Source organism: Delphinus delphis, chromosome 4 (genome assembly GCF_949987515.2).
Source record: "Delphinus delphis chromosome 4, mDelDel1.2, whole genome shotgun sequence".
Classification (NCBI taxonomy): Eukaryota; Metazoa; Chordata; class Mammalia; order Artiodactyla; family Delphinidae; genus Delphinus; species Delphinus delphis.
Genome location: NC_082686.1, coordinates 30,935,632 through 30,949,692, shown reverse-complemented (window position 1 = coordinate 30,949,692; position 14,061 = coordinate 30,935,632). Strand labels below are relative to the sequence as shown.

The 14,061-nt window shown below is 35.8% G+C and overlaps 1 protein-coding gene across 1 annotated transcript in view; it reads right to left on the bottom strand.

The window, feature by feature from the left end:
- ROBO2 (roundabout guidance receptor 2) overlaps nucleotides 1-14,061 on the bottom strand; it is a 582,138-nt gene that overhangs the window by 14,735 nt on the left and 553,342 nt on the right. The window contains exon 24 of the mRNA XM_060010476.1: nucleotides 11,090-11,295. Within this exon, the coding sequence (XP_059866459.1) occupies nucleotides 11,090-11,295 (206 nt within the window). The remainder of the gene's footprint in view (nucleotides 1-11,089; nucleotides 11,296-14,061) is intronic.

The following is a 14,061-nucleotide window of genomic DNA, read 5'->3' as shown; positions in this document are numbered from 1 at the left end:
GCTTTTACTCCTTAAAATTAAAGAAGCTATTTCTAAAGTGAATTATGTACTGTCTTATCTGTTTAATCAAATTTCACCCTTGGAATCTTACAAACGCTCTTTGAGCACTGAAAAATGTCCTGTAGTAATTACATTTGAAATCTTACAGGAAAGGTCTGCTCAGATACATATATTTAATTGACCTTACCACCCATACACATACATGATGAATTCTACCTCTCTTAGCAGAAACTCAATAACATTAGAGTATAGTATAGGATAGAGAGCAGGTTAAAATCACCTTGTATATCCAAAGTGCAATAGGTGTTTTCTGATGAATAGTATTGTATCTGAGCAGACTCCAAATTCTCACTGAAAAATGAAATGTGTTATGTCCTTGTCTTGTAGTTTAGTGTACATATACAGGGAAATATATTCTGGCAAAAGGTAAGCTAATGAATTTTCAACATCTTACAATTTTAATAACATGTTTATTATGGTATGAGAGGGTTGGTTTATGTACATTTATTCTCTATTGCATGTTTTCATTTCATTCAAAATTACTGTATATAGTTACATTTTAAGTCAATGTGACATGATATCGCTTAATGCTTTATTAGCTATTAGCATACATGCAAGAAATGTACTTGTGCCTTCTAATTTATTAGTGTCCTTGCACTTTCTCACTGTTCTGCTTATAGCTATGCCACAAAAAGCACTCAGGCAACATAAAGTTTCTGACTTATGCCTTAGAAAGCAAGAAAATTCAAATAACCATTATATTACAACATATTTTAGTTCAGATGCTATATGAAAAATAAACCTCTGCAATGCTTGGAAAATCTTCTTTACTTTGAAGATACCTAGTGCATACTCAAAAGAAATAGTATAACATGATATGATGGTATAATTCAAAGAAAGCTTCCAAGACTCATTTTTATAACTTGAGAGTTTAGTGAAGGGTCAAAGTCCTTTATTTTCTACTATTTGAATACTATTAAGATTTCAAAAATGCATTTAGAGTTTAATTAGTTTGTTTTGTAAGGCAACTCAGTTTAATTCATATATCAGAAGTTTCTTCTATGTGCATTTAAGAAGTACACACAGTCATGTAACAGGATCATGCCAAAGTTATTTTGTTCAGTAAAACAAATGATTACGAAATTACTGATCTATTAATAGAGTGAATCCCACATTTATTTTTGAGTTAATGATCAGAAATGTGAAAAATTACATATTTGGTCTTTTATATTATTATTATTTATTAATTTCAGAAACCAAAATTAGATTGTGATAAAGAGCAACATACAAGTAGTCATCATTTTATCTAACTTGCAAATGCAGTGGGTGTATTTTTAATTAGCATCCTTTAAAACAAATAATAAATTATTGGATTAAAATCTTAACAGCCAAACAACTAATAAGACCATCAGCCATTTGAACTGTTAGACTGACAGCTTCAGACCCATTCACCCCATGCTGAGAAAACCTTCCCAGAAAATGCATTTGCAGAAAGAAATGGGGCAAAGGAAAGTAATGGAGATAAAAGCTGAATAATTTTAATCACTGGGTACATTATTGATTGTGTGAGAATTTTGCAAAGTGCGAATTATTGAAAATTTAATGGCAATCTGAGTTGCAGCTTTGCTGTAGTATAAGAAGGAAGCATATTCCAATTAATCAGCAGAACCATGAAGGGAAAGGGGAACAAAGGATGGAAGGTGGTGAGTAGGAGCCTATTCTTGGCTCTGCAAAGGGGGCATCAGAAGAGAGTTCTGTCTGATAACTGAGCACCCAAACTGTGTTCATGCATATTAAAGAAAACCCTGCAGTCAGACTCACTGAGGAGAAAGAACAGAAGATAAATAGCTCAGTGTCCAAGGACAAGATTCTCTCATGCAAAGAGTGTTGACTCAGTCTACCAACCTGTTCTTGTAAGGCTGGTTCCATCCAGCCTAAAACCAGCTTTATCTGCTGCTGCCACCAGTGCTTGTGCAAAACTGCCGCTGGCAAAGATGGAGCCATCTGAGGAGCTACCTACACTAGATCTATGACTAGAAAAGTTACGGTCCTCATCAGATGCAGAGCCCCATCCATTTACCATTGAACCTAAAAACAAATGTAGTCGTCTAGTGAGTTGTATATATTGGATAGCTCATCTGCTTGTACATAACTATACTAATGAACAAAAGCCTTCACTCCTCACTCTTCCTTGAGGTAAATCGGGTTTCATCAAGACTTCTTTAGCCATGTGCAAGCATCATCCATGTTTTAAACATTTCTAGTGCAGAAGAATTAAGCTCATTTAAGACATGTATCTGTTTTCAACACATGAACAAAACATGCTCTGTATGATTCCGTTCTTACCTTGTTTAAATTGTTACACTATTATTTTCTAAAAGAGAATTGCTATGTATATTTTAAGGCCTAGACTTCAGAGAAAAACATTTTTACTGAAATAAATTATAGTGTGTTTAAAGTCAACTTATCAAGAACTCAGTTGAACAAATAGTGTGAATATATTTTGAATTTAATGCAGACTAGTGATAATTGTCATGAAATCTACACTCACATACTGCAGAAGGGCTAGAATTATTTCAAGAATTTAAAATAAAAATGTAATTGCTCAGGAAATAACAAACACTAATAATCAAAAATGTATGAATAATACCAGAGCAAATAGACTTAGAATATAACAAAAAATTTATTTTTGAAAAGTTCTATTTTTTTCAAAGCTTAGTATGATTTCTTTGTTTTTCAATTACTTTAAGACCTCCAGTTTTCTCTTTAATACTAATCTTTATTTTAGAAAATTAATCATTATAAAGAATACCACTGACATTAACATGGATTTTTCTGCAAAGTGCAACATGGCAGTAGAGGAAAAGAATCACAGCTTTATGCGTAAAGAGCTGCAAAATATGATGATATTGAGAAATAATGCTTATTCTTAAGTTTTAGCAAGTCATTTACACTTTTATCCTTTTTTTTTTTAGACCAAAGCACACTGAGACGATCTATTACTTAAAACAATTAACATTACAGTATTTATTTAGGTTGTTGTACCATTAGAGTATGACACAATAAAAATACCAAGTGTTGCTTATCCCAAATTTTTAAAAAGAGAGGCACAAAGTATTTATAGGAAGCTAATTTAATATTCCAGAATAAAACAAACACGTATTCACATCAAAGAGACTAAAGTTAAGTGCCATAGATTTTCTTCCCCCTTTACTCCAATATTTAAGAGACAGCAGTAGAGTTAGAAGTGTTGCCACGATAAAGTGTTTGTACTTTTAGTTCAGGTGCCAGGATTCAATAACACGGGTTTATGCACTTTCAAGACAGAGAAAACAGACACTGGAGGGGTTAGAAGGATCAGAGAAGTTAAAAGGGTGCTAAGTGTAGCAGAAAAAGAAAGAGTTTTGATTCTATTTGCCAAAAGCATGGAGATACACTTTTTACTTTCCAGACAAATTCCCTTGACACAGGCCACTGCAAGGAAGCCAAGATAACACCAGCAACTGAGCCTCCTCTGAGAGAACCATTTCTGAGTTAATAATCACAAGTCGAGGACCAGCAGCCCAAAATGAAAGGAGAAATGATGCAATCAGTTTTGCAATATAATGCTACAGTAGATAAGAAAGAAATCAAAGTGATTCAGCCAGTGATCACAAAAGAATATGAAACCCTAGAACTGAGGATACTTTGGAAACATGGGAAAGCTCAGTTTTGGTCCCTTCTATGTCCTGTTTTCTGTATTTCTACATGTCTGCTGAAATCTGCAAATAAATCTGTGCCGGCTATTTGAAACTCACTCTCCAAACAAGCATCTCCTTTTCTACATCTCCAGTTTCATTCCTAAGCTCCTCCTAACTGATTTCCTTCTGGTTCCTTCTATCTTCCTCCTTGTCATATGAATCACTTTTTCTGAGACATTTATCACATAATTCTGTCTTTCCATTCAAAGCCTTACCTAGTTTGCCAATACATTTAAACACTGACTGAGGTATTTGAGATTCTTCAATATCTAGCCCAGCCTACCTTTCCAGTCCCATTCCCTCTAATAGCCAGTGCAGCCCCATTGCCTCTCATTCCTTTGACACACCTCTAGATTGTTACTAACTGTATTGCCCAGTGCCTAACTTCAAAGTCCAAATCAATATCATCTCTTTTATCACCCTGACTCCACTTCGTCTTCAACCCTGTCTTAGAGAGAATCAATTTCTCTACCTCTTGTGTTTTTCAAATAGTATGCATATGGTAGCATATCATATCTCTACAAACTAGTGTTTGTTGCATATATGTTTTCTCTTCCAGACAGTGGAACTCTGGAGATTAGGAACTATTTATTATTCATTTTAATACCTCATGTACAGGGACATTTCCCAGTAAAAATTCAATGAACATTGGCATAATGAATTAAATGCCTTCGATATTTTCATTATTCAGTATAAATTCTGCATGGGATTCTATTCCATGTGTAATTTCCTAGCAATGGCCTTACTTTAGTTACAGAAAGAACATACTCAAAATAACTCCCAGAACATTTATTAAATAAGGAATATAAGGTCAGTCAACTCCTGTTGATTACTTGGACAATGGGGAAAGCAGTGATGTAACTAGTCCTTCATATGAGGATTTCCACATACAGATTTGCCAATTCCTAAACAAATCAACTATTTTCCGGCCTTTGGGTCTTTGCTCTGACTTTATCTCAATCATTAATGCTCCTTACTATTACTCAGAAATTCCAGTTATTCACGAAGTTTTCTCTGATGCTTTTTTTCCCTTCCCTGGGAAGAGAGGGTAGCATGGATGAATGGCATGGCTTCAAGTGGGTGTTGGTCAATATAGAAAGATATTCTTTTTTCACCACTCTCTGTAAGAGCAAAGAAACTAGATAGATGACTTTAGAGTTGAAGAGATGTGTGCCATAGTGATTTGCCCATAATGGGCAATAGGAAACCTCATCACCACAAACTAAAGAGGGCCAAGTGCCTTCAGCTTAATATAGTTGAGTTTGCCTTCAAAATGGAGGGCAAGAAGGAAACAAACAGAAGGAAAAAAAATTTCTTTCCCTCTTTGCTCCTCTGTCTTTATGTTTGACAACCCATTCTCTCTATTTGAGATATGGAGTACTTATGATATACGGAATGGCTACATTTGCGGGAAATATTTTTAAGGAAAATTGGCAATACACCATGAGTAAAAAAGTATATAACATATATTAAATTTCTTCCATAGTGTAAAATTGTTAAAATTTATTTCATGATTTCTGATTTCATCTCTCTGTGGCTACCATTCTTTCTTTTTCTTTATATTTAAACATCAAAGATTATCTGAAGATTTATGTAAACTATTACCAAAAAAAGACAATGATTATAAGAAAAGAAAAACAGTGATTCATCAATTAGAAAGTAAGCCACTTTTGTGATAACTGGCTTTCTTTCATAAATGTAAACATAACCACGAAAGTTGAAACCAAAACTAGGTAAAACAGCGAAGGTAGAGATTCTTCACAAATTACAAGCAATCCATGCCAATTGGACATGTTATAGACACAAACATAATCAATACATATTTAAACATTTAATGAAAAATGAATTTGTGTAACATAGCCAGATTTATTTGTGTTTGCATCTTCCATCTTTCCAAATTTCTCAGGTTTAAAAATTGCTGAAAGGCCAAAAAAATCTCAAATGTATTCAAGCTGTTAAGGAAGAACTGCAGATAGGACATTAAGCTGTTGCAAAATGGTACTGAGCAGTAAAATACCATGATAAAGTGGTATCTTGCTGTATCTCCATTATGTCTTCAGCACTAAAATTAATTTATGATCAGTCATCAATTCATTTACATGTTGTTTTATGCTAAATCCTTCCTTGCTGATAGATGCTCATCCTTAGACCCATTAAGCTAGAGTAAAGTGTATGCTTTATAATATGACCCTGCTAATTGTTGCATTACCATTTTTATGAGATACAAAAACTGGCTGTCCCCCATTTTTTCAGCCAATATTTAATACAGGAGCTCTTCCTATTAAGTGCAATCTGTCTAACTATCTGTTAAATAAAATCTTCAGCTCTAAGTGTCTTTGGACAAATCAATCCAAATATTGACCTCTGCCTAGATGTAGAAGAACATTTCTAATATTTAGAAGTTCTTTCACTCAAACATATTGAATGCACAACAATTCACTTACATTCCTCAGAGAGAAAGGAATGTGTAATATAAAAGGGAAAGCAAAATAAGAAATTAAAAAATCTCTTCCTTGTGACCTATGACACCTGCTAATTTGTTCTACTCAGATAAAAATTGAATATATGATATTCCACGTTTATCTGTTAAATTTTGAAGTATTTAATTTCTTTTTAAATAAATCAGAGCTGTGGAGAATGTCTAAGAAAATTATTTAGTGATTTTTAGCATTACCTCTGAAATTTCCTTATTACAAAAATATTTTCCTTAAATTTTTGCAACAAAAGCAAGAAATCAGGTCATGCTTTTAAGTGGCCAATTCTTTAAAAGCTGTGTGGTCAAGTAAGGTGGTGAGGCTGCCAGGTTTTACTGTTTTCAAAATAATCTGCTTTGGGACTTCCAGCAAAAACCTCCAAAGACATAAAATACAGAAAATATAGAGCCCCTATTTCCTTTCAACCAGGGTATTTACGTGGGGTTCAGCAGTCAAGGAAACTTTTATTTGTTTCATTTAACAGCACTCACTCTCAGTGTTACTTTTTGTGATCACTGAGGCAGTTAGAATCTTGACTCCATGTTCAGGACATTTTTCTCCTGCCCTCTCTCCTATTGCCTTCTGTTTTTTTTGTTTTTTTTTTTTTTCCCTGTGCTGGAGTCATTAAATACAGGAAACACGCACCCTTGACTCCCACCATGGAAGTCAAAGAAAAAAGTATTAAAGGTTTCCCCCAACCTGTTACTCAAAAGTGGTGGGTTTGGCATTTAGAAGGAAATATTACAAGCATATTCCTGAAGACTGAAACAATCCTGTATGTTTACTTTCTAGACAAAAAAGAGTGTGATGTGCTGTAATCAGAACATTGTTTGTACTTTATTACAACCAAGTAGGTTTAAACTGTAAGTATAAATTAAAATAAAATTATAAAAATGTGACTCCCTATGAGAGTTGAATTTTGTTGGCATGAGTCATTATAACTGAATATAGAATGAAATATGAAAAAAACAAATAATAAAAGTTACATCTAAAAATTTAATATTTTTGATCTTATTAAGTGTATAAGGGGTAAAAATGAATGTTTCCAGAGATAAAATAATGTGTTGTATTTGTATAAATATATATTTATTCATATATGTATACATGCACATGCACAGAAAGGGAGAGAGAAGAACAGACCAGGAAATCATTTTCCTCTTAAATATGCTAAATCCAAAGATGAGAAAACAGTTGAGCATTTCCAGAGCAGGGATCATGACAACTGGTCTTTGGGGTAAGGCTGATTGATTTTGAACATTCTTCTGCCACTTATCAGGTGGGTGATCTTAAAGAAAGTCTTTAAACCCCTCTGTGCCTCAATTTCCTTATCTATAAAATGAGAATAAAAATAGGGTTGTGACAATTAAATGAGTTAATACATGTTAAAACCTTAGAACAGGGATCAGCAAACTTCTCCTGCAAAGTGCCATATACTGAATATTTTAGGCTTTGCTGTCTGTCATTTATTTTTTCTTTTTGTTTGTTTCTTGTTTTCTTACAACCCTTTAAAAATGTAAGAAGCATTCTTAGCTCACTAAGCCACTCATACATGAAAACAGGCAACTGTAGAAGAGTGCCTTGGGTGTACAAAGGGCTATATATGTGCAAGTTGTTGTTGTTGTTGTTATTATTACTATTATTACCAAATCTAAATTCCTAGCCAAGTGGCTGGAAGGAATAGACTTTCAATAAATATTTGTTGTGGAAATCAATAAATAACAGATTTTCAAATACATTTTCCACGCCTGAATGTTATGGACTGAATGTTGACATCCCCCTAAAATTCATAGGCTGACGCTCTAACCCGTAACGTTATGGTATTTTGAGGTGGAGCTTTTGGGAGGAAATTAGGTTTAGATGAGGTCATGAGGGTGAGGTCATGAAGGTGGGATTAGGGACCTTATAAAAGGAGATCAGAGAGCTTGCTTCCTTCTCTGCCATGTGAAGACACAGTGAGAAGATGGCTTCCTGTAAGCCAAGAAGAGGGCTCCCACCAGAAACCCAGTCTGCCCACACCTTGATCTTGGACTTGTCAGCTTTCCACTGTTTGTGCTTTAAGCCACCTAGTCTATGATATTTTGTTATAACTACCCAACCAGACTAAGCCACTGAGACTATGGGTTATAGAATTACTGATACTTTCCTCTCTTCTTGGCCTTTTCCATTCATGAAGCATTATTTCAAAAAATTTAAAGGCCCTCATAAATTACTTAGTTGTTCCGAAAACATTTGAAAATAATATATTTATTTCTTGACAAAAATAGGCTCTGTACCTTGTTAACTGCTGATATTCCTTAATGTGGCAGCTGTTGGAATGCAACATATTTCAGAAGTAAAATTCTAAATAATTTTATATACAGTCTTATTAGCCCATCTTTGTGTTATTGCTGGGCTTTCGTTCTGGTTGGCTTTAGAGTTTCAAGGACTGGTACGTAACTGTTAGTTCTATTTCATAAAAAAATGGTCATTAGTTTCATGAAAATGAAAATAGAGAATTCAGATGAAAGTGATGACTAATTTACTCACACCACACACAAATTTAGAATTCAAGGTAATTTGAGGAAAAATCAGAATCCTCTCCGTGGGCACTTACCATCTTAAAAACATACAAAGCCAATGGAAATAGCCTCTGTTTTATTGCCCACCTCATTTAGCACCATTAAACTAGCCTTGAGTGTCTGAAGAAAACATAAACACGTTAGAGCAATATTCATTAGCATGTTGGTTTCTGTAGCATTTGGTCCATACACACATGCATCTCAGGGCCACCCCCAGGTACACATACACACATGCACACATGCTCTACTGCACTCAACGTCCTATGTATGCTCATATACGTACTCCTACATACACTCACACACACACACCTTACACATAATCACAAACCCAGGCTATACTTTCAGACACGCACACTCTTCTGTACACACAGTCCCTCCCTACACACACATCCTTTTTCTGAAAAACTATATTTACTTTTATTTTTAACTTTTATTTACTTTAAATTACACTTACACCCTAGAAAGCAAATTAAATCTTTGATCATACCTTCCCCACAAAGTTATTGTAAATCCCCCCCCCCAAAAAAAAAGAAAAAAGTTTCCTGCTTGGCTCCTTTGGTATAGAGTGCAACTTCTTTTACTAACTAAGGAGAGATATTATTCATAGGATAAATTCCTTGTGGAATGCATACCTAAACACCTTGAGGTTTTTATATATGGCAGTAATTAAGCACCGAATTTAAGTAGGAAAACAGACTTTTTCTTACCAATAAAAGCTTCATTTGGAATGAACATTATACCAGCTACAAGGGGAAATTCAGATTGTCTTTAACTGCAGTCATATTAACAGTGAAACATGTTATTAACAGGTGAGCAAGTAAAAGTTCAAAATGGCCTTCTCCTGATTTATAGGTATATTTATCATCTTTGACATTATAATATTTAAGAAAAGAACTACATAGGCTCTGGCTGACTTTTATCATTGCAATTTTTACTGCATTCCTAATAGAAAAGAGTTCAGTATCAGCAGCGAGACATGCAAAACTATGCAGATTTTACCCTGAAGGAGATTATGCTAGAAATTCAGGCAAAGGGGCTTAACATAATAGTGCAGTAATAAGTTAGCTCTCTGCATTCAAAGATTTAAACTTTTGCTCTGCCACCTTCAGTCGGATCTGGATTTCAAATCACAGCAGTTTATCTGCACTTCTTAAATCTTAATTAGCTCGGCATGCAGACAGCCCCCAGGTAAAAAGAAAACCTGAAAAGTGTAGGCTTGTGCATGACATTGTGTAATTCAGGAAGTCGTGCAGAGGAAACATGTAGGTACTCATGCTTCTCCATCACTTTCATAAAGGAATTTCCATCAGTGTTTTTGAACTGTAACACACAGAGTGAAATGTGTGCAAATTAAGAAGCCGTTGGAGGAAAAATGAATTAAATGGGACTGTGGTAAAATGCACTCCTAGAATGAAGAGTGTCATGAAGGTAAACATAGAAATGGGTGGCACACAGAGAAGACTCAAGGATAGGACATGCATGGGCGACACATTTGTGGCACTTATATCTTTATAGTCACGTAAGAGGCATTTGCGTGTGTGTATCAAAGAAGGGATACCTACTTGAATAGAAAGACTGAAGTTTTACTTTTCTCCACAGTCACCGTGTACACATTAGGATTTAAGTTTTTTTAAATACAATTTGCTAAATTTAAATCCTTGGAAAAAGGTGGCAGTCCTGGGATCATCCTAGGAGGATACGAGTTGCAGCCTTTCACTTGGTGAAGGAGGCCAGAGGAAGTCAAAGGGGTAAACAGCAAAAATAACTCTTTCTTGGGAGAGAAGCAATTATTGGATCAACAATATGAAACGCATAAATGTATCGTTTATCTCGCTATACATTTTCTCCACTCTAAAAATAATACCTTGTGCAACCTTAGAGAGCCTTATTCTGAAGAGCTGCTTACTTTCATCAGTGAATGATTTTACGGAGTGAACTATCAAGAAGCGTTTTAAGATTGCATTCACTTTGCATGTTGCTCCTGATATACAAAATATATCATTTTTAAAAGTCAAGGTTTTTTACGTAATAGACTTGTTTCCCCAGTAGAGTGAACTTTTCATGAAAGCCCTGGATATAACTGAGTTTTCTTTCATGTCTTAAAGCTTTTTAAAATTCATGAATTTTTCTTATCATTTTTGCAGCGAAGCAAAAGTATTTCCAAATCCTTTTCGAATTTTGTGTTTAATATTAACATATTAAAAATGTTAAAGAAATAGATGGAGTGGAATAAATCTTACATAAGAAAGTATTTGACTTTCGATGCATTTTAATATTACAAATGGGTCACTTATTCCTATTAAATCAGTTCCATTACCTGTCACAGAGCTGTCTAGATTGTCCGTACTGGATCCGGGCGTCTGTTCTAGTGCTCTCAGGGGCCTGGGGATTTCTAAAGCTTCCTCTTCATCATCAGCATCATCATCTGGAACATCTGTTTCCAAATCGGAAATCAAAGCTCCGGACATGTAACCTAATGGTGGAACCGGGGGCTGCGGAGGTTGATTATTGCTTTGAACATGCCTAGAATTCACAAGGGAAGGAAAAAAAAAAGTACTGGTTAGCATTCCACAAAATTGTAATTAGAATGAAACAGCCTGCTGTGGTAACTAATTTTGTTTTCTTGCTTTCCTTTAACTAATTCTGGAGCTTACTATGCTTCCTTACATTTCAGCAGAGACAATGGTCTACATATACATGACTTGCCAAAACAGTAACAACAGTATAGACTATTACACTCTTCTATGGGTATTTACGGGATGATACACAGAGGAAAAAGACTACAGACCCAACATTTTTGTGCAAATAAATCACCCAGAGGAGAATAGGAAGAGTCGTCACACATATCTATTTAAAGCTGATATTTTTTGGTCCAAAAAGAATACAATTACATTCCCAGTTTTGTGTCAAAGTTCTACTCAGCCTGTGTAACCCACATCGCCTGCTGGCCCTTATGAAGAAAAGATGTCACATGAAAATCTAATACCAACACCTTCTCCCTCCAACCATGGCCCATTCGCTGCCCTACGAGGCTTTCCTCCTGCACGATCCCCCCAGGAATCAGGCTGGGTGATTGTTTCCACTTGAACGAGTTTAGGTTAAACCGGGGAGGAATGGCTAATTTTGCTCTAGCTAATATTTTTGCATCTGTCTTAGCCACCAAAGTCTTAAACACCTCAAAGGCAGAAAAGATTCATCTCAGCACTCTGTGTTTAGAACAGTAGGTGTGCCAAATAAACCAGTTGCAATGAATGAATAACTCTAATTGCAACCTTGGGAAGTAGATAGAACTGGTATATCACCTCTCTTTCAGAATTTTTTAAAGGGAGGTTCAAATTTAAGTGACTTAAGTTTCAAATAACATGGCTAGTAAAATGCAGAGCTGGACACTAGAGTCCAGTCAGTTCGCTTGGTGACTACTTAGGAGTTTTTTCTAAACCATAAAATGCTGAAGGAAAGTAAGTCTGTTATTTGTTACTGTCATTATAGAGGGAATATAGCATGTTTTGACACATTTGGTTTTCTTGGGGTTTTTTTTGCCTTGATACAAAATACTTAAAAGACCACTGGATTTAAGGGCGATTTATGCATTTTTATGGTTAGTTTTTGAGTTAAAGATACAAGATTTTCTTTAATATTTGCACTTATGGGGAAAATATTTCATTTTTCCAGAATTTGTTTAATATTCTTCTCCCAACTGCATTCTTGAACTTGTAACCAACTCCAATATTAACAAGATTCTAGACCTTTTAATGTTAAAAAACCTAAGATATTAGTTCTGGAAGCTACCTCAATATCATCAGGCCCACATCTTTAATTTAATAGATAAGGCATTTGAGGTCCCATTTATTACCTGGCATTCATCACAGCTCATTCATTGGAAAGTCAGGAAGTTTCCTAACTAATGCTTTCACAGAAAATCTTGAGTGTTGATGGCAACATCTTGCTCTAAGTGTAACCTCAAATTCTGTTTGTGAAGAGTGGATGGACTGAGTCAAGTCATGAGCAAGAGAATATAAAGTGATATTTATATACATGAGCCATTCTTGCCTAATAATTTTCACTTTGGTCCTAAGAAGGACCGAACAGACCAACACTCTAGTCCTACAGCACTGGTGACACCTCTTAATGGAACCAAGACACACTGAGTGGTGAAAGTGTATTCCTTGAATTCGGGAGAATGAGGAGATGAACAGGAAAAGGGTACGTAACGTTTTTAAGTATCTTCTAGTAACAGGCACTGTGTTCTGCACTTCATGGGTCAATAGGAACAGAATCCCTGGAGGTGAAGCCTGGAATTATTATTTTTACATACTCCTCCTGTGATGTCGATGTGCAGCCCAGATGGGCTGGCACTGCCATCCTAGTAGGGCAAGGTTCTGTGCGAGCACATGAAGACTCATACCTCCTACATGGGGCGTCAGCATGGCATTCTGGAGGACTGTTGGATTAACAGAAGCATACTCAGAGAGAGAAGCAGGGTGTGCTCTGTGGGTACTTGGGGCAGGTGGACGAGAACTAGTTTGTTCACTCATTCAGCAAGTGTCTATAGAGCACTCACTAAGTGGGGCTCTAAGAGTGGAAAGACAGCAATAAACAACTCAGGTGAAAACCCAAGCCCTCTGAATAATAACAGCTATAACGTGGCTAGATAATTTACTAAGTACTATACAAGCGTAAACTCATTTAATTCTCCCAAAAACAATGGTGTGAAATAAAGAATTTGACCTTGCCCAAAGAGAAGTTAGACTTTTGCCTTGTACTCCTGAGAGGTAATCTCTAAGCTCTAGAACATCCTGTCTGATAAAATGTCTTTACCTGGAGGCCAGAGGCTCCTCCAGAAAGTCTAACTATATGATTTATGGAGGGAACTTCGAGTCACAGGATATCAGCTCACCTTCTGGAGGGGCCATAGACCCTGGTCAGCCATGCAGATAGTCAACCACATCTATGTGACAGACCCCCAATAAAGACTCTGAAACTCAAGGCTCATGTGAGTTTCCCTGGTTGACCCATATCGTCACACTGAGTTGCTGAGAAATTGTGCTTTTCACTACTCCACTGGGAGAGGACAAATGGAAGATCCGTCTTTGGAATTTCCTAGCCTTTCTCCCACGCATTTCTTCTCTTGGCTGATTTTAATCTACCTTTTCACTATAATAAGCTATAACTTCAAGTATAATAGCTTTCAGTGAGTTCTGTGGCTCCTTCTAGCGATTCTTGAACCTGGGGGTAGTCTTGGGGACTCTCCAAACTTGTACATAGTGTCAGAAGTGAGGGTGGTCTTGG